The sequence below is a fragment of the Ictidomys tridecemlineatus genome, chromosome 10, assembly GCF_052094955.1.
Source record: "Ictidomys tridecemlineatus isolate mIctTri1 chromosome 10, mIctTri1.hap1, whole genome shotgun sequence".
In the NCBI taxonomy this organism is placed as follows: Eukaryota; Metazoa; Chordata; class Mammalia; order Rodentia; family Sciuridae; genus Ictidomys; species Ictidomys tridecemlineatus.
The window spans coordinates 133044334-133070669 of NC_135486.1; the positions used below are offsets into that span (position 1 = coordinate 133044334).

Here is a 26336-nt window from a genome sequence, read left to right on the forward strand (position 1 = left end):
CTGGGGACCGCGGGCCGCGCGTCCCGGGCCCGGCCCCCGCCCGCCGCGCCGGCCCCTCCGGGTCGTCCCCTCGTCCTCCTCCCGCGCGCGGCGGCCCAGCACGTACCCAGAACGGGTCGGAGCCGTCGGCGCTGCAGAAGCCGCGGAGCGCCATGCGGGCGGCGGCGCGGGCACCGGGCGGGCGCGGACGGGCCCGGCTGGCGGCGGCGGCGGAGGGCGGCGGCGCAGGAGCGAGCGGAGCCGCAACGCCGCCGGGTTGGCCCGCGTCACCGGGATGCGAGCGGCGCCCCGCCCCGTGCGCCTCGCCCGCGCGCCCCGCCCGCCCCGGCGCCCGCTCCCCCGGCGCGCGCGTGGGCAGCGCGGCCGGACCCCGGCGCCAGCCACGCCCGCCCCGCGCGCCGCGAGGCCCGTCATGGAAACCGGGGGTCACGTGTGCGAGCCCGGGGCCAGCGGAGCCGCCGGCTGCGTCCTGATTCGACCCTCGCCGTTACCACTTCCCCTCGGTGCAGGAAGAGAACCAGGTGCCCGGTGGCTTTGCCAGGGTCACCTGGTTCCCAGCCCGCAGGAGCCGGGCGGGCCAGCTGGCCGCAAGACGGACAGCAGGAAGTGCAGACTCCCGTCCACCGACCCCTTCCTAGTGGGGAAACTGAGGCTGGAGCGGGGGGGGGGGGGAGGGGGCGAAGTGACTTGCTCAAGGTCACCCAGTCAGCAGGCAGTGAAAGTTGGCCCCAGGACGCTGATCTCCATTGCAAACACCTGTGGCCCCCCACCTGTGGGTGAAGCACACCTGCCTTGCAGCACTCTGAATTCCACCCAGGAAATAACAGGGTTGTTTATCTTCATCCCGGAGACAATAAAACTGAGGCCCAAGGATGTGATAATAACTAGCCCAAGGCCTGGGCTCAGCAATTCACCTGAAGTCACTGTCACACTACAGCCCAGGCTGGGGCCTAAGAGTGTCCCCGTTTTGCAGACTGAGGCCCACGGAGGCAGAGTAGTTTGTCAAGGAAGTGACTAAAATGCACCTTGTAACTGAGGGGGTCTGGTTGGGGAGGGGGAAATGGATCATGGTCACATTCTGCCATGTCCCCTCCGAAGGCCTGGGAGGTGGGCCTCGGGTGATTCCAGCAAAGCCCTTCCCCTCCCCTGCCCCCTGCCCAGCTTCTATGACACACACAGAACAGCTGCAGCCAGTGAAACAGGAACCGTGTTTGCACTTGGGACCCCCTAAAGGATCTGGTCAGGGGAGGGAGAAAGGAGATCGGGTTTCTGTGGAGTTTTGTGTTGACCCAGGTCCCCCTCAGAGTGAGTTTCCTAAGAAATAATGACTTGCCGGTGACAATCCTCCCTGTGCTGTTACTACAAGGTGCATACAGTCAGCATCTATTTATTGACCCTCTAGTAAATGCCTGATGTCTTATTTTGGCTTGGGTGCTGGGGATGACACTCAGGGGCACCTTACCACTGAGTTTATTTATTTATTCTCATTTTTATTTATTGACTTTCATTTTGAGATGTGGTCTCACTAAAGTTCCTGAGGCTGGCCTCTAACCTACGATCCTCTGTCTTAGCCTCTAGAGTCTCTGGAATTACAGACATGTGCCATCCCGCCCGCCCGGTATGCCTGGTGTTTGGTTAGGAACCTTTCAAACTCTTAAAGAACTTAAAGAGTTGTGTCTTGGTTATGTTTTGGAGTATTACATAAAGCAACAGATATGTTAGTCAAATAATCGGGTAAAGAAATTGTATTTACAACTGTGGTTAAGAGCTAGGAAGAAAAAAGTGAACCTAACCGAGCCTGAAGGAGCCCTGGCGTGCTACGGGTGGAAATCAGGAAGACTTCCTGGAGGAAAGGGTTTTGGAGGTAAGTACAAGAAATGAGTCTGGGATTGTGTTCCGTGATCAAGACCAAAGGAGCTCATGGAAGAGCCAGGAAACAGAAGGTTCTTGAAGGAAACCAAGCACCACTGGCGTGACAGGAGCCCCAGAGAGGGACAGGGAAGGGTTCAGCCTGGGACAGGTGGGAGGGGCCACAGCATGCAGGATCCTGTTGGCCACTAGCCTGGGGGGGGCAATAGGGAGCTCGGAATGGATTTTAGGCAGGACGAGTGGCGAAGCTGGATTTATTTCCGTTCTCATCCTCTGTATTCATTCATTCTTTCAATACGTTTTTTTTTTTTTCAATTGGGCAATATGGGAATCCCTTCGACTCCCATTAGTCATCACAGACACGCAAAGTCAACTCCTTTGCAATAAAATCTGTGCAATTTCTACCAAAGCTAAATGTGCAACTACAGGGTGACACAGCAGTTTTCGTCCTCTCCGGGAGGGTGCTTATGTCCACCCAAACACGTCCACAAAAAAAATGTTCCAGCAGGAGTGTGTGTGTGTGAGTCTCCAAAGCCTAATATGGAGCAAGAGCAGGCAGATGGGAGAAAGCACATTTGTCACGATAACGTTCAGATGATGTTTGGGAACAGGCAAAACTAACATGTGGACTCGAGTCAGAGTGATGGTTGTCATCGGGGATGTGGACCGGGGAAGGGTGCGAGAGACCCTGCTAAGGAGATGGGGCTGGCCGATCACTTGATCTGGTAGTAATTACATAGTTCCTTTTTTTTCTTTTTTAAATTTTAGATGGACACAATTCCTCTATTTTATTTACTTATGTTATGTAGTGCCGAGGATCAAACTCGGTGCCTCAAGGTGCTAGGCGAGCGCTCTACCACTGAGCCACAATCCCCCCCACACATGGTTTTTAATATATATCTCTATATACACACATATACATATTTTTTTATTTACTCCTAAGTATTTTTAAATGCATTGAGCTGGGGAAGGTGGCTGACATCTGTAATCCCAGTGACTCAGGAGGCCGAGGCAGGAGGATCGCAAGTTCAAGGCCAGCCTTAGCAACTTAGCTGGGCCCTGTCTCAAAATGATACAAAGGGCTGGGGAGGTGGCTCGGTGGAAGAGTGGCCCTGCATTCAATCCCCTGCATCACAAAAAAAGAAAAAGGAAACATGACTACAGCGAGGCGCAGTGGCACACACCTGGAATCCCAGCTACTTGGGAGGCTGAGGAAGGAGATTCAAAAGTTTTTATTTTTTTTATTTTTTTTAAAGAGAGAGTGAGAGAGGAGAAAGAGAATTTTTAATATTTATTTTTTAGTTCTCGGCGGACACAACATCTTTGTTGGTATGTGGTGCTGGAGGATCGAACCCGGGCCGCACGCATGCCAGGCGAGCGCGCTACCGCTTGAGCCACATCCCCAGCCCAGAGAGATTCAAAAGTTTGAGGTCAGCTGAAGACCTTGTCTCAAAATTTAAAAAAAAAAATGTGGGGGTGTAGCTCAGCGGAAAAGCACTTGCCAGACACACATAAGGCTCTGGGTTCAATCCCCAGTGTCACAAAAAATGAGTAGAATGCTTTGAGTCTGACCCAAAGGTTGCACTTTGCTCTGTAAAAGGTACACCTTGATCAATTTTAGTGTGTGTGTTTATGGGGTGCTGGGGATGGAACCCGGGGCCTCGTGGGTTCTAGGCAAGCTCTCCCCCACAGAGCTACATCCCAGTCCTTTGTTTGAAATTGCCTAGCCACTACACCTGGCTTTGATTAACTTTTTTTATTTAAAAAAATGAGTAAGGTGAACGTATGTACCGCAGGCCTGCGAATGTTGGGTTCTGGGTTCGTCGCTATAGATGCAGTAGTAAACAAAACACAGGTCCCTGCCCTCCCCTGAAGGAAGAGGAGCTGGGGAGGTGGCTTGGGGACAGAGTGCTTGCCTGGCACACGTGAGGCTCTGAGACTGAGGCTCTGGGTTCCATCCCCAGCACTGCCCGAAAAAAGGAAGGGGGAGGAGGAGGAGGAGGAAGTGGATGATCGACCCAACTAATAATCACCATTTTCCAGGCACAGAAACCAGGGGATCGGTGGGAGCTGGCCACTTGTCTCAAATCCCTCAACTGGTATTCGGCAGAGGAAAAGCTCAGCCGTCCCCAGCTCAGCCACCAACACTCAGTGGCAGTGTCAGACCCCGACCCTCGAGGCTCCCAAACCGCCTCCGGAATCCCCTTCCCCCGCTCTGGGGTGCCTGTGTCCTAGTCAACACCTTCGCCCAAGAGGCTCAGGGGGGCCAAACCCGGCCACTGACCACAGAGTCACCTGGGATTACCATTCTGAGCATCCACAGCACGGTTGACTGAGAATCAGGTAAACAGCATCAAAATGAAGCCTCTTCCTGTAATCCTACCACCCCAGCTCCACGCACGCCTCCTGCCGTGCTTTCTGTTCTGTTCCTGGGACCATTTGTTTATCTGTCTGCACCCTGTGGCCTCCCCAGGCCAGACAGGGGGCTTCCAGCTAATGCCATCTCCCACCCGGACCCCGGCACACGGGGCTTCTGCAGGGTCTCCTCCTCTCCCTCCCCTCCCCACTGTAAGCAGGGACCCTCAGGGCAGCCCGGGGGATCCTCCTCTTGCAGCCAGGCCCTGGGGGCCTCCCTCCCGGGGGGGCCCTGCGTGGACAATCCCACTGGAAGTGATTCAGCAGTTTCCTCTCCTGGGGATACTCCCGGAGCCAGCGAAAGGACTCAGATGGCTGCACCCCGTGCTTAGATCAGCATGAGTCACAAGGGTCAAAAGGGGAAGCCACCCAAGTGTCCCCAGATGGGTGACGAGATAAGCAAATCATGGACGCTGCCTCCACCTGAAGAGGAAGGAGATTCTGACGCCCACTAGGATGTGGATGCACCTTGGGGACCTAGCTCTGATCCAAATGAGCCCGGCACCAGAGGACAGATACTACCTGAGTCCCCCCGATGTGAGGTTCCTGGGCTGGACGTCCTGTGAGGAGCCAGGCTGGGGTCTCGGGGGGCTGGAGGAGGGGCGGTGTGGAGTGAGTGTGCTCAGGACCCCAGACCTGCAGCTTCAAAGTGGTTAAAATGGTAAATTTGTGTTCTGCAGATTTTACCACAATTAAAATGATTTTTAAAATAATAATAATAAAAGGGACCAAAATGGAATGGTCGGACCCTCAGTGACCTGGCCTCTGCCCCTCGCGCAGGGTCGTCCTGCACCTCGTCTCCTGAGCGTGTGGCCGCCCTGTGGGTGGCTTTCAGTCCCTGAATGTGCACCAAGCTGGTCCCCACTCCAAATCTTCTCCTCTGCTGGTCCCTCTGCCTGGGACCCTCTGCTCCCAGTCTTCAGGGGGCCGGTCCTGCTTCAGCTCAATGTCACCTGGGGGGGGCAGGGAGGTGTCCCTTGTTAGCCCAGGCACAGAGTCACCATCCCCTCTGTCTTGACCCCTTCTTTATTTTCTTGATGGTACCAAATACTGTCTGAAATTGCGTCATCCGCCTGTCTCTGCTTCTGTAGTGACCCTGTCTCCTGCTGTAATGTGGATCCTGAATGTCCCCCCAAGGCCCTGTGTTGAAGGCTTGGTCCCCAGTGTTGACACTATTGGGAGGTGGTGAAGACTTTAGCGGGTGGGGCCCAGTGGAAGGAATTGAGGTCTATGGGGATGTGCCCACCCTGGAAGGCAATATGGGGACCTGTGCCCCTTCCTCTCCCTCCCCACTCCTCCTTCCTGGACACTGTGGGGTTAACAGACCTCTCCCACCATGATGTACTCCCTCACCAAAGACCCAAAGCCACAGGGCCTAGTGACTATGGGCTGAAGCCTCTGAAACCATGAGCCCAAATAAACCTTTCTTTCTCTTTAAGTTGATTCTCTCTGGTATTTTGTCACAGAGATGGAAAGCTGACCGATACATCTCCCTTCAAGAATTCAACCAACAAATATTAACTGGGGGTCAGGCAATGTTCCAGGCAGGAGTTAGTGAACTACTATGTTTATCGATAAAGTTTTATTGGAACCCAGACACGCCCATCTTTTCAGGTATTTTTTTATGGCTGCTTTCACACTACAATGGCAGAGTTGAGTGGTTGCAACAGAGAGACTGTGTGGCATGCAAAAACCTAGAAGATTTACTCTCCGGCTTTTGGCAGGGAAAGTGTGCTGACCCTTGGCCTCGGTGCCCCAGGCACCTTAGTGAACAAAAATGCTAAAATCCCCACATCGTGGAGCTGAGATTCTAGAGAGAAAGAGAAACAGATCAACATATTCACAAGAAAAATACGTACAATACTGAATGCCGAATTCCAATGATCAAATGCAGGAAGGAAACGTAAAGGAGGGAAGGGGGTCTGGGGGCCGGGGTGGGGAGGAAGGTACTTGGCACTGGGTGACCAGGGAGGACCTGTCTGAGGAGGTGGCATAGAGGCAATGAGGTGAGGGTCACGTGGCTGGGCAGGAGGATGGCCTAAGCAGAGGCTGCAGCTAACGCCAAGGACAGAGAGCCCAGGCTGAGGGAGAGCCGGGATCAGGGGTGCGGAGTGGAGGGGGGGTGTGAGGCTGACCGCTGGGCACCTCGGAGAGGGCTGGGAGGGTGTGAGCCAGGGACTGGTGTGACTTGTGCAGGACCAGCAGCTGCTGCTGGACTGGGGTGGGCACCCGAGGGTGCGGCCAGGAGCAGGGCTAAGGAAGCCCAGCGAGGATCCCAATGAACGTGGTGAGGACCAGCCCGTCGCCACGGTGGCTGGAGGTGGCTGGTTCTCAGTCGGCTTGGAGAACCAGCAGGATTGGCCGACAGACCCCACGCAGGTGTGAGAGACAGAGAGACTCCAAGGGGGTCTCCCGGACCTTGGCCCTCAAACTCTGCCGGGTCCCCACGTGCCCGGGGCTAGGTCCTCACCAAGCTGAGCGAATGAATCCAGGAATGAACGCTCAAATGGGCATCGGGCCGTGACAAAGGGAGGCCGGGGCCAGGGATGCATGTCCACATCTGGCTCTTAAAGCAGAGGGGAAGCCAAAGCGCAGGATTCCTGAACCCTCCAGGAACAAGACAAAGAGGACCTATGAGCCAGGCGGGCGTGGAGGCGCACGCCTGTCATCCCAGCGGCTGGGGAGGCTGAGGCAGGAGGATCAAGAGTTCAAAGCCAGCCTCAGAAACTTATTGAGGCGCTAAGCAACTCAGTGAGACCCCGTCTCTACATGAAATATCAAACAGGGGTGCAGGATATGGTCCAGTGGTTACGGATCTTGGGTTCCCTCCCGGATACAAGAAGAAAACACAGCGTTGGGCTGGGAGTGTGGCCCCGCGGTGGAGCTCTCACCTGGCGTCGGAGAGGCGCTGGGCTCCATCCCAACGCCGAAATCAATCAATAAATAACTTATTGTTTCAGCTCAACCAGAAAAGATCGCCAGGGTCCCACCTGGGGTCAGAGCCACCTGGGTTTATCACTCATGTCGGTTCACCCCGGAGCAGCTGTGCGTGGCGGAGAAGAGTCTGATCCGCGTGGGATTGGGAGCAGGGCCAGGGGCAGGGCAGACTCAGGTGAAGCAGGACCCTGGGTACAGGGGGTCCGAGGCCCGGAGCTCTCCGCCCCTGGAAACAAGGAGTTCCACAAATGGGAGTTCTGTACCAGGGCTGGAGTCCTAAGGGCTCCTGGGTGTCCAAGTGACTTGGATCCTCCAAGAGAGAGGGAGAGATTTCGTTGGTCCCCATAGGATTCTATTTGTTGGGGGAGAGGTGCGATTGTTTTTCTGTTTTATTTATTTATTTATTTTTTGGAATATAATGAAAGTTTTATTTCTTCATTGCATAAAAAATATGGAACGCTTCACGAATTTGCGTGTCATCCTTGCGCAGGGGCCATGCTAATCTTCTCTGTATCGTTCCAATTTTAGTATATGTGCTGCTGAAGCGAGCACTGTTTTTCTGTTTTATTCATTTTGAAAACCATGTTCCCGCTTCCTTGACTTCTCGGCTCTCCCTGTTTCCTCGCTTGGCCGCTGTTCTGTCCAATATCAGGTCCCCAGCTCTCTGCCCAGATGGAAAGCCCCTGTGCCCTGTGGCCACAGCCCTCCCCCTCCCCAGGAGGGCTCTCAGAGGGCAGAGACCACCTTTCCTTCCTGTCACTCCCCAAGGAGCTGGGAACAGAGCAGTCCAAGGGCCCACCTTCTAATCCCAGAAAACCTGGGGCTCCATGCGACGTGGGAACCAAGCCGGCTCCCGAGCGTAGCAGGAGACTTTCTCCTATGTCCGAGGATGAGACGGGGTTTTGAGAAATGCAGACCAGGCTGGGCGCAGTGGCGCACACCTGTGATCCCGGCGGCTCTGGAGGCTGAGGCAGGAGGATGGCAAGTCCAAAGCCAGCCTCGGCAACTTAGTGAGGCCTAAGCAACTCAGGGAGACCCTGTCTCTAAATAAGATTTTTTAAAAAGGGCTGGGGATGTGGCTCAGTGGTTAAGCACCTCGAGGTTCAATCCCTAATACAAAAAAAAAAAAAAAGAAAGAAAGAAATCTGGGCAAGACCGTCAACTCTATTAGTATGACCGCACTGCAGCATTTTTAAAGGAAGATATTTATGCTTTTATTTCTCTTCCCAAAGAGGAATAGACTCTCCTAACGGGGATACAGTGAACCAGGATAAGTCCGCTCACACACGCGAGACGTTCCTGGATCCTGATTTGGGGTTGCTGAGAATGTTCAGCACGTGTGTGTGTGTGTCAGAGTGGCAGAAATTCCGGGAAATCGGAGAAAACCGAAGTCAAAGGCGGCGGCCACCTTCCCGATTCCTGTGGGACACGCGTACCTACCACTTGCTTTTTTGTTTGTTTGTTTGTTCCTGGGTGGATGTCCAGGCGTGGACACCCCTGATGGCAACGTAAGTTATCCTGTCCATCACGGAGACCGGAACAACACAGGGAAAGACACCTTTCGGAAAGCGACGGAAGGGACCTTTGGCTGAAGGTTGTCTCACTCTGAAGGGGAAGGACTGGAGCCCAGAGCCCTGAGGCCTTCATTAGCTTGACCCCGCTCTTTGGAGGCAGTAGCCTCCGTGGGAGCTCGGCCTCCACCGGCTGCCGGTTCCTCCCCCTCCTCTTGGGGATGGAGGGGCTGGGTTTCCCCACACCTTCCTGCGTGGCCTAAACTGCTCCCCGTGGGGGTAGCTGGCCATCCCCCAAGGCAGGAGCAGTTCCAGTGAACGTCCCCCATGGGCAGTACTGATCCGTGGTCCCTGGGGTCAGCCACCGCCCCGCACTGCTGGGAGTGTGATGAGACTCAGGAGCACCAGGCCACCCGGCCCTTCCCGCTGGTGGTCGGTAGCAACCGCATCTTCATGTCTGGCCTCCCTCCTTGTCTGTTGGCTTGGTTTCATTTGATCTAGTTTTATTTATTTTGATTGTGAGTGTGTGGAGCTGGGAATCGAACCCGGGTCTTCCCCATGCTGAGCCAGCCCCAGCCGCTGAGCTACATCCCGTTTTCATTTTCATTTTGAGCCAGGGCCTGGCTAAGTTGCCCAGGCTGGCCTTGAACTTGCGATCTCCTGCCTCAGCCTGGGGGGGTGGGGGGGGCTGGGACGTTTCCACGGTGCCGACCCCTGGGGCCTGATCTTATCTTCAACTGCCCGTTTTTCCGACCATCTACCATTTTAGGGAACACACTTTCTCAGTGAGTCAGAAAGCAGCAGCCGGTTGTTCCAAGAAGGGGTCACCCCGTCGGTACCTTGCCCTTGCAGGGATCCTTCTGACAAATATCGTTTCCGGTTCCCTCTGTGGCTGGCCTTATCTGGGTGTGACATCCCCCTCTGAAGAACTGCCTGGTGGCTTTCACTCTGCTTGTCTGATCCTGCTTTCTTTCGCCTTCTCACAAGAAGGGGTCACCTCCTGCAGCACTGGGTGGTCTCCTGTTAAGCGCATCTTTTAATGGAGATCAGCCCCCCCCCCTGGCATTTTCTGTGACCTTTACATCTTAAGGCTCACCGGATTCAGGCAGTAACCTGAGCTCCCAGAACAGATGCCTCTGGCCCAGAGGTTTGGGTTAGTGTTTTGCGGTGCTGGGGATGGAACCCAAGGCCTCACACATGCCAGGCAGACGCTCCACCACTGAACCATGTCCCCAGCCCCTTTTTATTTCATCTTGAGACAGGATCTTGCTTTTATTTTATGCTGGTCCAGGCTGGCCTCCAACTTGAGATCTTCCTGCCTCAGCCTCCCTGAGACAGGCATGTGGGGATGCAGAGAAGAAAGACATAGCGAATCTCAAAAGAGAAGCCCCCCAGGAACTTTTGGAAACGCTGCCCTGGAAACTTTGTAATGCAAAACAAGCCACCAGGAGCACCCCCCTCCCCCCTGTCCTCGGTCCTCATGCTTGGCCACCAGAAGTACCAAGATACCAGGGCCACGTGAAAGTTCAAGGAGAAGTTGTGCATGGGTGCTCCGATCCCACCTCCATTTCAGTCCCTGGCTATGGTCCCTCTATAAACAGGATCAGCCCAGGCCAAAGGGTGGATGCTCCTTGCCCTAAAGAGGGCCCCCCTTCTCCCTAGAATTTCTCCCGGAAAAATGTGCAGTCACCCCCAAAGGCCACTCTCCTCTCTCTCCCCACCCACGTGGACACATTTGCCCTTGAATGTGGATCTGCTTCCCTAAATAATCTTCCCCTCTGTCTCTGATGGGCACAGGCTCAAATTCTTTTCCATCTCAAACCCACAGGACCCCACTTGTCTTGAGCCAAAGCACACCCCGTCTCTGGGGACTCCTCTGATGACCTCTCTCTCTCTCTCTCTCTTCTCTCTCTCTCTCTCTCTCTCTCTCTCTCTCTCTCATTTTATTTATTTATTTACTTACTTACTTATTTACTTTGGTCCTGGGAGATGAATATAGGGGTGCTGTACCCCCAGCCCTTTCTTTCTTTCTTTCTTTCTTTTTAAAATTTTGATCCGGTCTCCCTGTGTTGCTGAGGCTGGCCTCAAATTTGCATTCTCGCTGACTCAGCCTCCTGAGTCACTGGGATTGCCGGTGTGCACACCACACCCAGCTTGGTGACATCTTTTCTCAGCGTCCAACATGGGGCCCTCGTGGAAGCACCCACTTCGGCAAGTTTTCTCGTCTTTCTGCCTTGCTATGCCTTACTCTATGGTAGCACCCATATTTCCAGCCTCCCTTCCTCTGCCTCCTTCACTTGAAGAGCATGAACTCGGTCCAACTGCTGGCCGAGGGTTCCTTTGGTGAGTGGCTGGGGAATCCCCGAGCCACGTAGATTCAGGTGGTGATAAAGTGGTGGTCAACGCTGTCCTTGGGATCTGGTAAGAGTCTTGGACTCTAAAACCACCAAGGAGCTCAGTATTCTGCAAAATCCTTGCCTTTGCCTCAGACACTTCAACCCCAGGGTTACCTGTAGATTACCTGTAGATTTCTGCCTGATCTAGCAAAGACCTGCTATCTCAATCCAGCTAGAAGGTAAACTACTTGTGAGTCACCTCCCGGGCTTGTTTGAGACCAAAGAGGGAAAAAAAAAAAATCTTTTAAATTCAAGCTGTTATAAGACTTAGACACGGGCTGGGGTTGTGGTAGAGCGCTCGCCTAGCACGTGAGAGGCCCTGGGTTCGATCCTCAGCACCACATAAAAATAAAGGGATTGTGTCTAACGACAACTAAAAAAATAAATACTAAAAAAAAAAAAAAAAAGAGGCTTAGACAGTGACCTAAATCTGTAACTGAAAATAAGACACCACCTGGAAATAGATTGACTTTTATTAAAGGCTACATAACTTTATTCTATCGAGGATGCTTCCAAATCCTCTTAAAAACTCGTTCTACAAGGTCTTTGTGGCTTTTGCTGTTTTAGAGCTACAAGTTTCTGAGAGCACCAAAAATCATTTACGAATCAGGGATATTCCTCTATAACGGATGAGTCTTCTCTTTTTTCCTGAAGACCCAGAACAGAGAGTTTGTTTGTTTGTTGTTTTGTCACTGAGGATTGAACCCAAAGGTGCTTTATCACTGAGCTATGTCCACAGCCCTTTTAGTTTTTTTTTTTTGGTTTTTTTTGAGACAGGATCTCACTGCTTTGCTGAGGCTCACCTGGAACTTGCCTCCTGATTAACTGGAATTGTAGGCATGTGCCACTGAACCTGGCCTGAACAGGGGGTTCTGAGACTTACAGGAATGTCCAGAAGCAGGGATCTGCTTATCTGGGATGAGGAATCTCCTGCGACCAATAATCTGCAGAAGGTCTGAGCTGGCACCAGTCATTTAGAATCGGCTGCATCCCGGGGCAGGGATGCCTGAGACAAGCAGATTGGCAGGACAGGGCGGCCCTAAACTGTCTGACGTCAGGGGAGACTCGCTGCCTACTCAAGAGACAGTATTCTGGCTTTCCTCCCCCCCCCCCCCAGAATAACACAAGGAAACCCTAGAAGCATGAAGTGACCAAGATCCTGGGTCACTCAATGCCTATCCCTGAGACCTCACCCCGCAGGTGCATAATAAACCATCGAACTTGTTTTAGGATACAGATTGTAAAGAAAAAAAAAATTGATTTCTTCTGTAACCCACAGCTTAGGCCAGACTAGAGAAGGCAGAAGGAAAATGGACAGAGAGCGATCTATCTGGTCCCCACCCCCACTGTCTTTTAAAAACAGTGACTCAAGTGTGGTTCCCTCAACAGTTACCGAGAATAAATTCAACTGAGAATGAGGGAAATCAATGAGTCTTCCCCCTTCGAGGGTCCTAGGGAGGGAGATAAGCCACAGTGAAGGTGGACACAGATCTGCCTCGTGGAAGACAGGCGTCACCTGGACCCGTGATTCGGTGTGGGCCATGGTTGGCAGATTCCGCCCCGGCCGCGGCCAACTGTGTGGCCCTCCCCACGGCTGTGTCCTCTACCCTCTGTCACCCACCGTGTCATGTGATAGATGTCTGTGACAGCTCTGTTTTGGTTTCTGAAACTCTAAATTGGGCATGTGCTCTATTTTGTGAGCATCTGTGACTCCCTTGTCCCCTCCCTGTGGGGATCCAATACCTGGTCTATCCAAGGTGTGAAACAAATGGGCTCTGTCGAACAGAGACGCGTCACAGCCAGATCTCTGGGACAGTCCAAAGGCTGTTCTCAGGGGAAAGTTTATATCTTTGAGTGCTTACGTGGTAAAAAACAGAGAGATCCCAAATAGATAATCTAATGTTGTACCTAAAGGCCCCAGAAAAGGGATTTCAAAATTAGTAGAAGATGGGAAAGACTATCAGAGCCCAAATTCATAAAATTGAGAATTTAAAAAAAAATGCAAAAGACCAATGCGACAAAGAGTTGAAAAGATAAACGAAATTGATAAACCCTTAGCCAAACTCACCAAGAGAGAAGTTCCAAATTAGCAAAATCAGAGATGAAAAAATCAGATGTCACCCCAGATACTTCTGAAATCCAGAGAATCGTGAGAACTGGTTTGAAAATGTATACACTGATAAACCGGAAAATACAGAAGATATTGACAAATTTCTAGACACATAGGACAGACCCAAACTGAACCAGGAGGATATAGAAAACCTGAACAGACCAACATTTAGCAATGAGATTAAAGAGCCATTAAAAGTCTTCCAGAAAGGGGCTGGGATGGTAGCTCCGTGGCAGAGCACTTGCCTAGTATCATGTGTGAGGCACTTTGTTGGATCCTCAGCACCGGATAAAAATAAACAAAATGAAAATATTATGTCCATCTACAACAAAAGCCTGCCAGCAGAGGAAAGCCCAGGACCAGATGGGTTCTCAGCCAAGTTCCACCAGAACTTTAAAGAAGAATTAACCAGTCTTCCTCAAATGATTCCATGAAATAGAAAAAAAGAGGGAAGACTCACAAAAATTCATGTTATGAAGTCAGTCTAACCCTGATACCAAAATCAGATAGGGACATACCCAGGAAAGAAAAATGGCGGGCCAATATCCCTGAGGCACACAGAGGCAAAAAAATTCTTAATGAAATATGAGCAAATAGGCATTAAATTTGCATGAAGAAGATAGTACAGCAGGATCAAGTGGGTTTCACTCTGGAGATGCAACGTTGGTTCACCATGCACACGTCAAAAGACATAATTCACCACAGAAATTGAATTAAGGGCAAGAAGCACATGGTCATCTTCATGGGTATGGAAAAGGCCTTTGACAAAACCCAACACCCATCACGTTAAAAATACTGGAGAAACTAGAGAAAGAAGGAACTTGCTTCAGTATTATAAAAGCCAGACATGAGAACCCCAGGGTCGACATCATACTGAATGAAGAACAAGTGATTGCGTTTCCTCTAAAATCAAGAGCAGGATAAGGATATCCACTTTCTCCACTCCTATTAAACATAGTCCTTGAAACCCTCACCAGAGCAATCAGGCTAGAAAGAAATTAAAGGAATAGGAAGAGAAAAAAGAAGAAGTCAACTTATCTCTGTTTGCTGATGACATTATCTTGCATCTAGAAGACTCAAAAAACTCCACCAGAAGACCATTATCTAGAGCTGATAAACGGATTGAACAAAGATACATGATCAACACTTGCGAATACTTGGAACTAAATCTAACCAGGGAGGTGAAAGACCTCTATAATAAAAACTGTAGAACACGGAAGAAAGAAATTGAAGAAGACCTTAAGAATTTGCAAAGCCCTCCCATGTTCTTGGATAGGCAGAATTAATATGGTCAAAATGGCTCTACTACCAAAATATAAAGTGTTACCCGGATTCAAAGCAATCCCTATCAAAAGACGTGTAGGATTTTTTTTCACATTAAAAAAGGAAAAACAGTCCTAAAACTCATTTGGAAGAATAAGAGGCCTAGAAGAGCCAAAGTAACTTGAGCAAGAACAGCAATGCTGGAGGAATCTCAATACCTGATCCCAAAGTGTATTATAGAACCATAGTGACCAACACTGTCATAAAAATAGACATGAAGACCCGTGGGATAGAGAAGAAGACACAGAGACCAACCCACATGGTTACAGTCATCTCATTCTTGACAAAGACGCCCAAAATATGTGTTAGAGAAAAGACAGACTTTTAACAAACGGTGCTGGGAAAACCGGATATCCACATGTAGAAGAATGAAATTAGATCTCTCGCTCTCATCCTGCACAAAACTCAAAGTGGAACAAAGACTTAGCAATTAGAAACAGAAGCTTTTCAACTGCTAGAAGAAAACACCGGAGAAACACTCCAACACGTTGCTACTGCCTTCCTTAACAAGACCCCCAAAGCTCAAGGATTAAAGCCAAGAATCAATCAGTGGGATGGCACCAGATTAAAAAAAAAAGTCTTCTGAACAGCAAAGGGAATAATTAAGAGAGCCCGAAAAGAGAGCCTACAGGAAGGGAGGAAATCTTCATCCAGTACTCCTCCAACAGGGGATTGATATCCAGACTACAAAAAGCACCCAAAAAACTTGACACCAAAAACAATAAAACAAATCACCCAATTAATAAATGGGTCAAAGAACCAAACAGACATGTCTCTGAAGAAGAAATACAAATGGCCAATAAATCAATGGAAAAAAATATGCAATATCCTTGGCACTCAGAGTTGGTCTCACCCTAGTTAGAATGGCTACCGTCAAGAATCCTACGAATGATAAATCCTGGTGGGCATGGCCGGATGGGCACTGATACATGGTGGAGGAGACTGCAGATCACAACCACCACTCTGGAAAGCAACACGAAGAGTCCTCCAAAGACCGGGAAGAGGACCGCCATGTGACCCAGCGACGCCACTCCTCCGCATTTATCCAAGAGAATTAAAATCAGTCTACTCCAGTGACACAGGCACATCCATGTTTATGGCAAGCACAACTCAAAATAGCCCAAGTCCAGGGGGCCCATCCACAGAGGAACGGATGAATGTGATGGTCTGCATCCACAATGGCGTCTCACTGAGTCATAAAGAAGGATGCAATTATGGCCTTTGTTGGTAAAGGGATGGAACTGGAGACCATCATGCTCGGTGAAATTTCAAAAAGACTCAGAAAGTCAAGGGTTGATTTGTCTTCCCTCATCTGCAGAAGCTAGAGCAAAGTAAGGTGCCAGGGAAGGATGGGGTATGAGCCCACAGAAATAGAGTGGGGGGGGGCCGTGGAGAGGAGATGGAGGGGAGGGAGGAGGGATGGGAAAGGGAGAGACTGTAGAGTGGAATTGACAAAAGAATCCTAGGTGCCTGTATGAATATACCTCAGTAGATTCCACCTTCACATACATCTATAAAGCACCAAATTAAAAAATCAGTCAATCAATAGAAGGTATACCAGTAGTACAGAGGAAGAGGAACAAGGGGAGGGGGGAGGGGAGGGAAAGAGGAAGTACTGGGGACTGAGGGGGATTGTATAGGGAGCATGTGTGGTGATGTCGAAATGAGCCCCACTATCGTGCAGAAATACAAACATTTTCACCCAGCTCTGTCTCTCTCTCTCCCTTTGTCTGTCTAATAAGATGCTTTCTTTTCTACTTTTTTGGTTCAAGGGGATATCTAGCCCCCTCGGTGACTCTCTGGAAAGAAATCCAACAGGCCCTAACATGGACTTGTGCTCCAGCCACCGGAGCAGCCTCTAAAAAAACATAGTTCTAAAAGCAGGTACTGGGCCAAATTCTAATTGACAAAGCTTTGGAAAGTTGAAAGGAGGCGTTCCCAGGGTGGGTGAGCCTAGTCCCCCACCTCTGATTTGTAAAAAGCCAGGTAGGTCAAAGGGACTTGTCCACTCGATGATAGTTCTCTAAAATATGATTTTCCTAACTTATTACGTAAGAAATTTCCCTTAGTAGGGGGTCTCTTGGTTATATGGAGGTTGATTAGCTCTGGAGTCAGGAAAAAAAAATGCTAGATTTACATCATAAACCTCATCTTTCAACCTTTTGCTGGGCCTTTCTCTACAAGGTGGAAAATCTAGTTCCCAGTGACAGAGAATAGTCTAGATTTTCTACCTTGTTTCAACCAAGTCAAATCTTTGTTGCAGATTTGAGAATAAGGCTGGCTTAGGGCTATGGTCAATATAGCAACAGTCTAACCTCTTTGAAAACTGAAAATGCTAAACCTAAATGAGAGCAGTAAGATCTTTGCTTTCTGACTATTTTATGTGTGTTTGTACACAGGTATATATTGTGTGTTGTGTCTTCCTGGTGCCAAATCGGCTTACACAGCAATGAGCGCTCGTCCACTTGAGAAACACATAAAAAAAAAAAAAAGATGCCTTTTCGTTCACATGACTTCAATGAATATTTGATAAATTAGCTAATACCAATCTGTTGCTTTGAAATTATTAACACACATATCAATTTGCCTGGGTGGCTAACCGGTGATTACTATGTTTTTCCTTTGTGAAAGATGCTGAAAGTTCATTGTCCATCCTGTTTAGGAATTTTTCTATTGGAAACAATAACTTAAAATGTTAATTATGCTGGTGTGATCTTTTTTGGTTTCATGGGTAATTTAGAAATAGTTATTAAGTTGGGCAAGCAAGGTTTGATAGAAATCGGATAAACATTTATTTAAAGTGTACTTGTGGAAGAGAACATGTGAGCCATTTGTACGTTGAGTCCTAAAATACCAGTTGGTACATATAATACCAGTTGGCTTCTTAAGGTTTACAAAAGGCAACATATTTTGGATTATTTGAGGCATTTTCGTAAGTTGTCGATACGTGGGGGAAACAACTCAAGATGGCCTTTTTCCTGTGTCTGCATTAAATTAAAATATAATGTTACCAAAGATAACAAAGAATACAAAGAATATAAGCTGTGTTTTGATTTTAAAAATCCTGCAGAAAGCATAAAGTATTTTATGTTATTGAAGAAAAAGGAAGTGATTTGTCTAAATTCAGACATTTTTTTAAGGATTGTTTCGAATTGTAACATAAGGAAGGATAAAGGGCAGAAAAGAATTACCAAGCAGTTGGAAAGAAATGGCAGGAGGTTTTGAGAATGGAGACATATTTTTTGGAGAATGTTTCTAGATGAAAAAAAAAAACTATTTTATATGGTAAAGTGAGATTTATGCCCTAAAGTCCAAAAATGTGAAAAAGGGAGACAGGGCCAAAACAAGCTGTGAGCCAGATGTGGTGGCTCATCCTTTAATCCCAGCAACTGAGGCAGGAGGCTCACAAGTTCAAGGCCAGCCTCAGCAACTTAGGGAGGCCCTGTCTCAATATGGCAGTGGATGGAGCTCAGTGGTTGGACGCACCTGGGTTCCATCAACAAAACAAAGCAAGAAAGAAGAAGGAGACGAAGAAAATTAAAGGATAAGAAAACTTTTCATATATTTCTGTGTTTTGTTTTTGAGGTACTGGGCTTGAACCCAGGGGCCCTCTGCCACTGAGCTATATCCCAGCCCCTGTTTTACAGAGAGTCTTGCCAAGTTGTGGAGGCTGCCCTTGAACTTGCAATCCTGCCTTGTCCTGCCAAGTTGCTGGGATCACAGACATGTGCCACCGTGGATTTAAAAATATCATTCAAATTTTCAGCAAGTAGGTAAAAATAAGCTGTAATTGGTAAGCTGTCGATGGAGAGGTATGTTATTTTCTACACTGGGGTGGGAATTTGAATATGCTTTTTGAAAGTTAGTAAGGAGATGCTGATTGATTGATTTAAAGGCTGGCGATGTAAAATATGGAAATGTTTTGCCACTTTTTCCACAAAAAAAAAAAAAAAGGAAATCAAGAGCCGTCTTAGCCTTTCTGTTGGATTCATACTTAGATATGACGCTTTTATGCCTACTGTTCCTTAAGTAGACTCAGAAAACCTTATGTGGGAACTTTGTTTTCTTACACTCCTAACAGAATGATATTTTAAAAGGGGGCAAGGATTAACTGCAAATAAAACACTTTAAGGTTCCTCTGAAGGCCAGCCTCACCAGCCTCTCCTCTTGCCTACACCATGCTAGGGTGGCCCCCTGTAGGCTGAAATTGAGCCCATTTCAAGTTCTGTTCAAAAGGATACATTTAAAAAAAAAAAAAAAATTCCTAGCTCTTTTATTAAAAAAAGATATTTTTGGTTGCAACGAACACAATGCCTTTATTTTATTTATCTATTTTTATGCAGTGCTGATGATCGAACCCAGTGCCTCACACGTGCTAGGCCAGTGCTCTACCACTGAGCCACGACCCCAGTTCCCCTTGTGAAGCTCTTTAACAGCTGCCTGTTAGAGTTTTGCAGAAATCCACTTCTAATGGGATAACCTAAGTTCATTCAAAATAAGAAGCCATGACCCACAGGGCAGATAGGATATGAGACCAACTGCCAATATAATGCTGACTCCAATTCAGTGGAAAGGGTAACTAGAATTACAAAAGCTGTGATTAAAACCCACTGTTCCCACTCAGGACAGGTGGGACTGGCCTTCTCCTTGCTCATTAACAGAAACCCGGAGACCAAGAACCAGAAAAATGAAAGAAACAAGAAAGAGCCAACTTGCTATTTTGACCACTACCTTCCGCTATCAGCCAGTACCCAGGGAAGGACAGACAGAATGCCACTCTGCTAAGTCACCTGACCTCCCCATAGAAGGAGTTACGGTTTAGATGTGAGGTGTCCCCAAAGGAAATGATAGGAGAAAAAAATAAGAGGATCAAAGAATCATAGGAGGAAAAGTTTCAGAACTGACAGGCACGATTTTTTTTTTTTAAGAGACACATACTGAAGCATCTACATGACTATGTCATGGCTATTGTAACTTCCTCTAAAATATTTCAGCAAACTAGGACTGTGGTTATAACTTAATGTAAAAGGTCCTAGGTTACCAAAAAAAAAAAAAGAGAGAAAAAAATTTTTTTTTTCTAGCAAACCACAATGAGCCATTATTCTAGACAGACCAGAGCAACTGTAATTTTGAAAAGATAACATCAAAAACAGATGGGAGGGCTGGGGAGGTGGCTCAGCGGCACCACACTTGCCTAGCATGTGCAAGACCTCAGGTTCCAACCCAGCACACCGTGGAAAAAACAAGAAAATGGATCGAAACAAGCTCCAGATGTGGGTTCCAGGTTGTCTTCTCTCTAACCTGCCTAGCGTCTCCCTCCCACAGACTTCTCCACATGCTCCCACAGTTGACTAAAACCTCAATAATACATTACTTTTTATTAAGTAACAAGGGCCCATAATCGTTGTGCTTCCCCAGTCAAACTACAATCCACGTTCGTAGGTCATTAACCCTCGGAGGAAGGTGACTGGAGACGCTATTGCAAACATGTGCTCTCTAAAAGGACTCCCCAGACGAGGTGAATACGAGGTATTTGGAGGGAGAAATCCAAATAGAGACAGAGATTTTCTTTTCACCCATTTGTTTTGTTTGAAAAAAAAAATTCTTAATTTATGTATAGTATAACTTTTTGAATGCATGATCATGTTAAATCATAGCATGCGTGCACTTATAAAAAGAAGTTAGGATAGATGCAAAGTGTACAGTAGTATCTCATTGTGGTGGTAATTTGCATTTCCTGAGGACAAATGAAGTTGAGCACTTTTTTGTATGTTAACAGGCCAAATGAATTTTCTCCTTTTTGAAAAAGCATGTTAAGCTCTTTTGCCGTTTTTCTGTCCTCTGACCATTTTTTCTTAATAACTTCAAGGAGTTCTTTATTTGATCTAGGTATACAAATGCTTTGTCACATATGCATTGCAAATATCTTCCCCAACTCTGTTTTTTAAAATTTATTTAATTTCTTAATTATTAAAAAATAAATAAATGACAGCAGAATGCACTACATTCTTATTGCAGATATAGAGCACAATTTTTCATCTCTCTGGTTGTATATAAAGTGTGTTCACACCAATTCGTGTCTTCATACATGTACTTGGATAATGATGTCCATCACATTCCACCATCCTTGCTAACCCCTGCCCTCTCCCTTCCCCTCCCACCCCTCTGCCCTGTCTAGAGTTTGTCTATTCCTCCCATGCCCCGCCTCCCTACTTCACTATGAATCAGCCTCCTTATATCAGAGAAAACATTCAGCATTTTTTTCGGGGGGGAATGGGTAACTTCACTTAGCATTATCTTCTCCAACTCCATCCATTTACCTGCAAATGCCCTGATTTTATTCTCTTTTATTGCTGAGTAATATTCCATTGTGTATACATAGCACATTTCTTTATCCATTCATCTACGCAGGGGCATCTAGGTTGGTTCCACAGTTTAGCTATTGTGAATTGTGCTGCTATAAACATTGATGTGGCTGTGTCCCTGTAGTGTGCTGTTTTTAAGTTCTTTGAGTAGAGACCGAGGGGAGGGATCGCTGGGTCAAATGGTGGAGATTCCTTAGAATACTCTTTTTTTTTTTTTTTAACCCTATTTTGTTTAAGTTTCATTTGATGAAAACAGTTTTTAAATTTAGTTGAGCTGAACTTATCAATATACTTCCTTTTAATACTACTTGTGCACTATGTAAATTCTAGTAGCTAGAGTCCGGTCTTAAGGTAAACTTTAATATTCAGTAAAGCAAATCTTCCTTCTTTTTTCCCCGTCTTTCTTTTCCAAATGTTTCTTGGCTACTTTTGCTGCTTGCATTCCCATGCCAGTTTTGGAATCAGATCCTCAAATTCTAAAAAAAAGAAAAAGTAAAGTTTTAATTGGAATTACATTTTATCTATAAGTTGATGAAATGAGAATTAGCACCTTAAAATCGTAAATCTTCCAAATTAAAGAATATGGTATATCTTTCCATTTATTTATATCCTTTAAAATGTTTCTCAATAAAATTTTATAATATTTTCAAAGGAGTTTTTTTTTTTTTTTAACAACCTTTGTGAGTTGTCAGCTCTTTTTAGTAAAGACTCCTTAGTGTAGCAAGGAGATAAGCTTTCACTTTTTTTTTTTTTTTTTTTTGGTACTGGGGATTGAACCCAGGTTTGCTTAACCACTGAGCCACATCCTCAGCCCTTTTTTATATTTTGTTTACAGACAGGGTCTCACCAAGTTGCTAAGGCCCTCCCTAAATTGCTGAGGCTGGCCTTGAATTTGCAATCCTCCTGCCTCAGCCTCCCAAGTCGTTGGGATTACAGTCTTGTGCCACCGTGCCTGGCACTTCTAATGTTTTTAAACTGGATTTTTAAAAATTGTATGCATATATTTTTAAAATAAAAACTATTTGGGACTGGGGATGTGGCTCAAGCGGTAGCGCACTCGTCTGGCATGCGTGCGGCCTGGGTTCCATCCTCAGCACCACATACAAACAAAGATGTTGCGTCTGCCGAAAACCAAAAAAAGTAAATAAATATTTAAAAATTCTCTCTCTCTCTAAAAAAAAAAAAAAAACTACTGAGGTTTTTAATTATTCATTTAGTTATTTGTGATGCTGAGTCAAACTCAATGCCCCTCACATGCCAGGCAAATGCTCTATCACTGAGCTACAACCTCAGTCCACTGCGGAGGTTTTTGAATCAGCATTACATTATCATTGCTCACACACCAAAAACTATAAGAAGGCACATAGTAGAAAGTCTCTTTTTCACTCCTGTGCCTATCAATATATTCCCAAGCTTTCCCAATGGGTAATTGCTTGTGCAGCGCTGAGCACTTCACGTTTTTTTTTTTCAATTTTATTTTAGTTATTGATGGACTTTTATTTTATTTATTGAAATGCAGTGCTGAGAATCGAACCCAGTGCCTCACACAAGCTAGGCAAGCGCTCTCCCACTGAGCCACCACCCCAGCCCACACTTGATGTTCTTAGCATGTATTCTCTTTCTCTCCCAGGGGCCGTGTATGCAGTAATCACAGGAGCCCCGTTGCCTAAGGCCCACAATACTTGTAAATCTCATGGGAATACTTTAGTTCTCTTTAGATCAGAAGAATAGTAACCGTAACCCTGTATCATATTCATCTTTCTGCCAACACAGGCGTATGTATGATAAGAAAATATTCATCATCATCACTTCACGGAGGGCCTATCCCGACCCATGGCCCCTTCAGCATAGCAGCAGCTGGGGGCTAAGGTGGCACAAGGGAAGAAACTCAAGTCTGAGAAGTGACTTTGCCAGGTTCAAGGCCAACTAGAAAGGGTGGGAATGGGGGCGAGACCCCAAGCCTGGGAGGCCCTCAGCACTTGCTCAGGGCGTCTGAGCTCAGGGGGCTCCAGCTGGGCCCATTCATGGCTCGGGACGTGCCTGTCTGACCAGACCTGGGAAGGCTGATCCCGGAAGTAGAAGGACATCGGATACCGCCTTCAGGATACCTGGAGCGCTGTCATGCAGAAGGAGGATTAGCAGCCCTTTTATATGGACCCTGAGAACAGGGCTTGGGTGGGGGAGAGGGGTAACAGGAAGGTGGCTTTTGTCCTGGTGAAGTCAGCAATAAGATCCCTCTGGGTGTTGCTTTATTATGACCACGGGAGGCAGGGGGCTTGACCCCAGTCTCTGAGAGGGGCAGAACTCCAAACAAGGCTGTGTGGTGGAGGATGGCTGCTTAGGAGGAGCGGGGCTCAGAACTAGACCAACCTGAGTGTCCCTTTCAACACAAGGGTCTGTGGCTGCGAGTGTCAGTGGTTCTGTCGCCCGAGGCGCTGGACCCTCCCTACACCTACCTCGGATTCTTCAAACCTCAGGGAGACCCCTTGCCTCCCCGTGGTGGGAGGATAAAGAGGGATGGGGTTTTGGGAGGGATGTTTTGCAGTGTCTATTAAAAGGGGCGCTATTCCTTTCCTTTTGATTTAGCGATTCTCTGTGTAAGAATCTGTCCTGCCGCATAAGCACACAAAGGTGGTCCTCCAAGGGGGTTCATCACCAGATGTTTTACCTTTCCACCAATACACCTGCAGTCCCAGCCACTTGAGAAACCAAGGTCACTTGAGCTCCGTAGTTTGAGAAAAGCCTCCGCAACAGAGTGAGACCCCCCCTCTGAAAACAAGAACAAAAGCAAGGAAAGAAAAAGAAGAGGCTTGGGGCTGTGACTCAGTGGCAGAGCGCTTGCCTGGCATGCGTGAGGCCCTGGGTTCCATCCTCAGCACCAGGTAAAAATAAATAAAACAGGGCTGGGATGTAGCTCAAGCGGTAGCGCGCTCGCCTGGCATGCGTGCGGCCCGGGTTCGATCCTCAGCACCACATACCAACAAAGATGTTGTGTCCGCCGAGAACTGAAAAATAAAATATTAAAAATTCTCTCTCTCTCTCTCTCTCTCTCTCTCTCTCCTCTCTCACTCTTTTAAATAAATAAATAAAACAAAGGCATGCTGCCCCTCTACAACCACTAAATAAACACACAAACAAATAAAAGAACAGATGAAGTTGGGAACAACCTGGTGTCCACTGGAAGACAGGTTAGAGGAATGACGACTGGGTTGTCCCTCAGCATTCTTGGGCATTTTCAGGGTCCCCCACGGAGACCCCAATCTGCAGATGTTCAAGTCCTTTACGTGAACGATGCAGAATTGGCCCAGGATGCACTGTGCACATACTTGAATCATCTTCAGATTTCTCATAATCCCAGTCTCACGGGAACCCTATGCAAACAGTTGTCCTGTGTTGCTGGGGGGTACTCATGAGGGGGCTGTCTGCACGGGCTCCCTCCGTATTGACGCAGTTTTCCATTCAATGTTGGTTGAACAGGCGGGTGCGGAACCATGACCACCAGGGGCCAGGTGCACACAGCTGGTACCTTTCACAGCACATGAAGGAACCTGGCTCTGTCGCAGACTCCAGGGACCTGCCAGGAGCACGTGCCGCAGACCTCACTCCTGTGAATATCTCCCTAGTGGAGGTGGGAGAACATCTGGCGATAGATCAGCAGGTTTAGTGAGTAAATCTTCATGGTGGAAGGTGGTAGGGGGTGTGAAGAAAGTTTGGGGTAGGGGTGAAGAAAGAAAATGTGGGGTAGGGGTGGAGGCATTGCAATTTGGGGGAGGGAGGGTACTGGGGATGGATCTCAGGGGCACTCGACCACTGAGCCACATCCCCAGACCTATTTTTTTTTTTGTATCTTATTTAGAGACAGGGTCTCACTGAGTTGCTTAGTGCCTCACTTTTGCTGAGGTTGGCTTTGAACTCACCATCCTCCTGCCTCAGCCTCCTGAGCCACTGGAATTACAGGTGTGTGCCACGGTGCCTGGTGAGACATTGCAATTTGAAGTGAGATAGTCCAGGTCAGCTTCCCTGAGAAGGTGCCATCTGAGCAGACCCGAAGGTCACTGGTAGGACACTTAGTGTTTCCTGTGGCTCTATGTTGGAAGTCTCTGGAAGGTCACCTGTAGAGAGGGCCTAGCATCCAGCAAGCCCTGGAAGGACAGTCGCTATTGTTCATTTTAGTCCTGAACTGAGTAAGGGCTCACCGTGCCCAAGGAGGATGCCTGCAATGGAGAGTGGGGAGGTTCAGAGCTGGTAACTGTTTTATCTGCCTCCCCAGAAAGGAATTGCCAAGTCCCGCGCCCTAGCGGAAGGCTCCTGCTGGTCCTGCAGCCGCCTCTGTTACAATTCTTCCATTGCTCCCACTGGTGGAACTGCAAGGGGAGGCCCCTTAGCACGCTGGGTCCCTGATAACACCCACAGCGCCTGGCCGGGTGTGGGGCCAGGACATGGCATGGCAAGATCCCTCCCTGGAGAGGAGGATGACAGCCACATCAGGGCCTTTATTCTGAGAAAGCACCCCCGGGGAGTTTCAGAGGGGCCAGCGCTCCACTCCTTCTCCCTGACTCCAGGCCTTAGCCAGTTCCTTCCAGACATGGTTCTGACCTCTTCTCTGGGATGACTGGCCTGTACCGGGCCCTGCCCTGGCTTAGCTGTTCCCGACGTCAGACAGGAAAGTGCTTCTCCAAGGGGAGAAGAAACAGATTTCAACACCAAGCCAGGAATCAGGCAGGACCACAAGAGCAGACCCTGGAGTCTCCTCCATCGGGAATAAGAAAGGGACCAATGACATCCATTTTCCTAGGGGAGCGGTGTCCTGAGACAGAGGACACAGCAGGCTGCCAAGGGCCTATTGAGGCTGTTCTGAGAGTCCCTTTTGTCTGGGCTTTGTGACAAAGAAAAGAATTAATGGGGGGGGGATGGGAAGAATGCAGGAACTTTGATGGGGCAAAGGGGAGGGAGAGGAAAGGATGAGAGGGAGCATGGGGCAGGGAAAGATGGCGGAACGAGGTGGACGCCCTTACCCTAGGTCCACGTATGACTGCACATGTGCTGCGACTCTACATCTGGTACAACCAGAGGAATGAGGTCATGCTCCACTTATGCACAGTGAATGGAAATGCATTCTGCTGTCATCTATACCTAGTCAGAACAAATAAATAATTTTAAAAAAAGAATTAATGGTGATAGCTCATGGTCATCTATGCTTGCCCTGTGCCCAGCGGCTTATAAAGACTTAGTACTCCATGTGACCATCGTAGCCATCCCGTGAGGAAGTATATGATATGGCAACTCTAGAGTTAAGCACACAAAGGCAATGGTGGGTTATCCGTTGCCTGCGTGGGGTTGAGGGGTTTGTGAACTGCAATGACCGTGGCCACTAATGGACCACGAAGCTCTCTCTGCTGTGCAGGTGAGG

At 48.2% G+C, this 26336-nt stretch overlaps 1 protein-coding gene, 1 long non-coding RNA gene and 1 other non-coding gene across 4 annotated transcripts in view; 1 reads left to right on the top strand and 2 right to left on the bottom strand.

Moving 5' to 3' along the window:
- Abcc1 (ATP binding cassette subfamily C member 1 (ABCC1 blood group)) overlaps positions 1-350 on the bottom strand; it is an 87406-nt gene extending 87056 nt beyond the window's left edge. For both annotated transcript variants that reach the window (XM_078024307.1, XM_078024306.1), the window contains exon 1: positions 107-350. In XM_078024307.1, the coding sequence (XP_077880433.1) occupies positions 107-154 (48 nt within the window). In that variant the 5' untranslated portion in view covers positions 155-350. The remainder of the gene's footprint in view (positions 1-106) is intronic.
- A 341-nt stretch (positions 351-691) lies between these two features.
- On the top strand, positions 692-5722 carry LOC144367548 (uncharacterized). Its single transcript, XR_013427042.1, has 2 exons — positions 692-1864; positions 3913-5722. It is a non-coding gene; the product is annotated as an uncharacterized LOC144367548 (long non-coding RNA).
- Positions 5723-7666: 1944 nt separating this feature from the next.
- On the bottom strand, positions 7667-7773 carry LOC144367679 (U6 spliceosomal RNA). The gene has a single exon (XR_013427213.1). It is a non-coding gene; the product is annotated as a U6 spliceosomal RNA (small nuclear RNA).
- Between the last annotated feature and the right edge of the window lie 18563 nt (positions 7774-26336).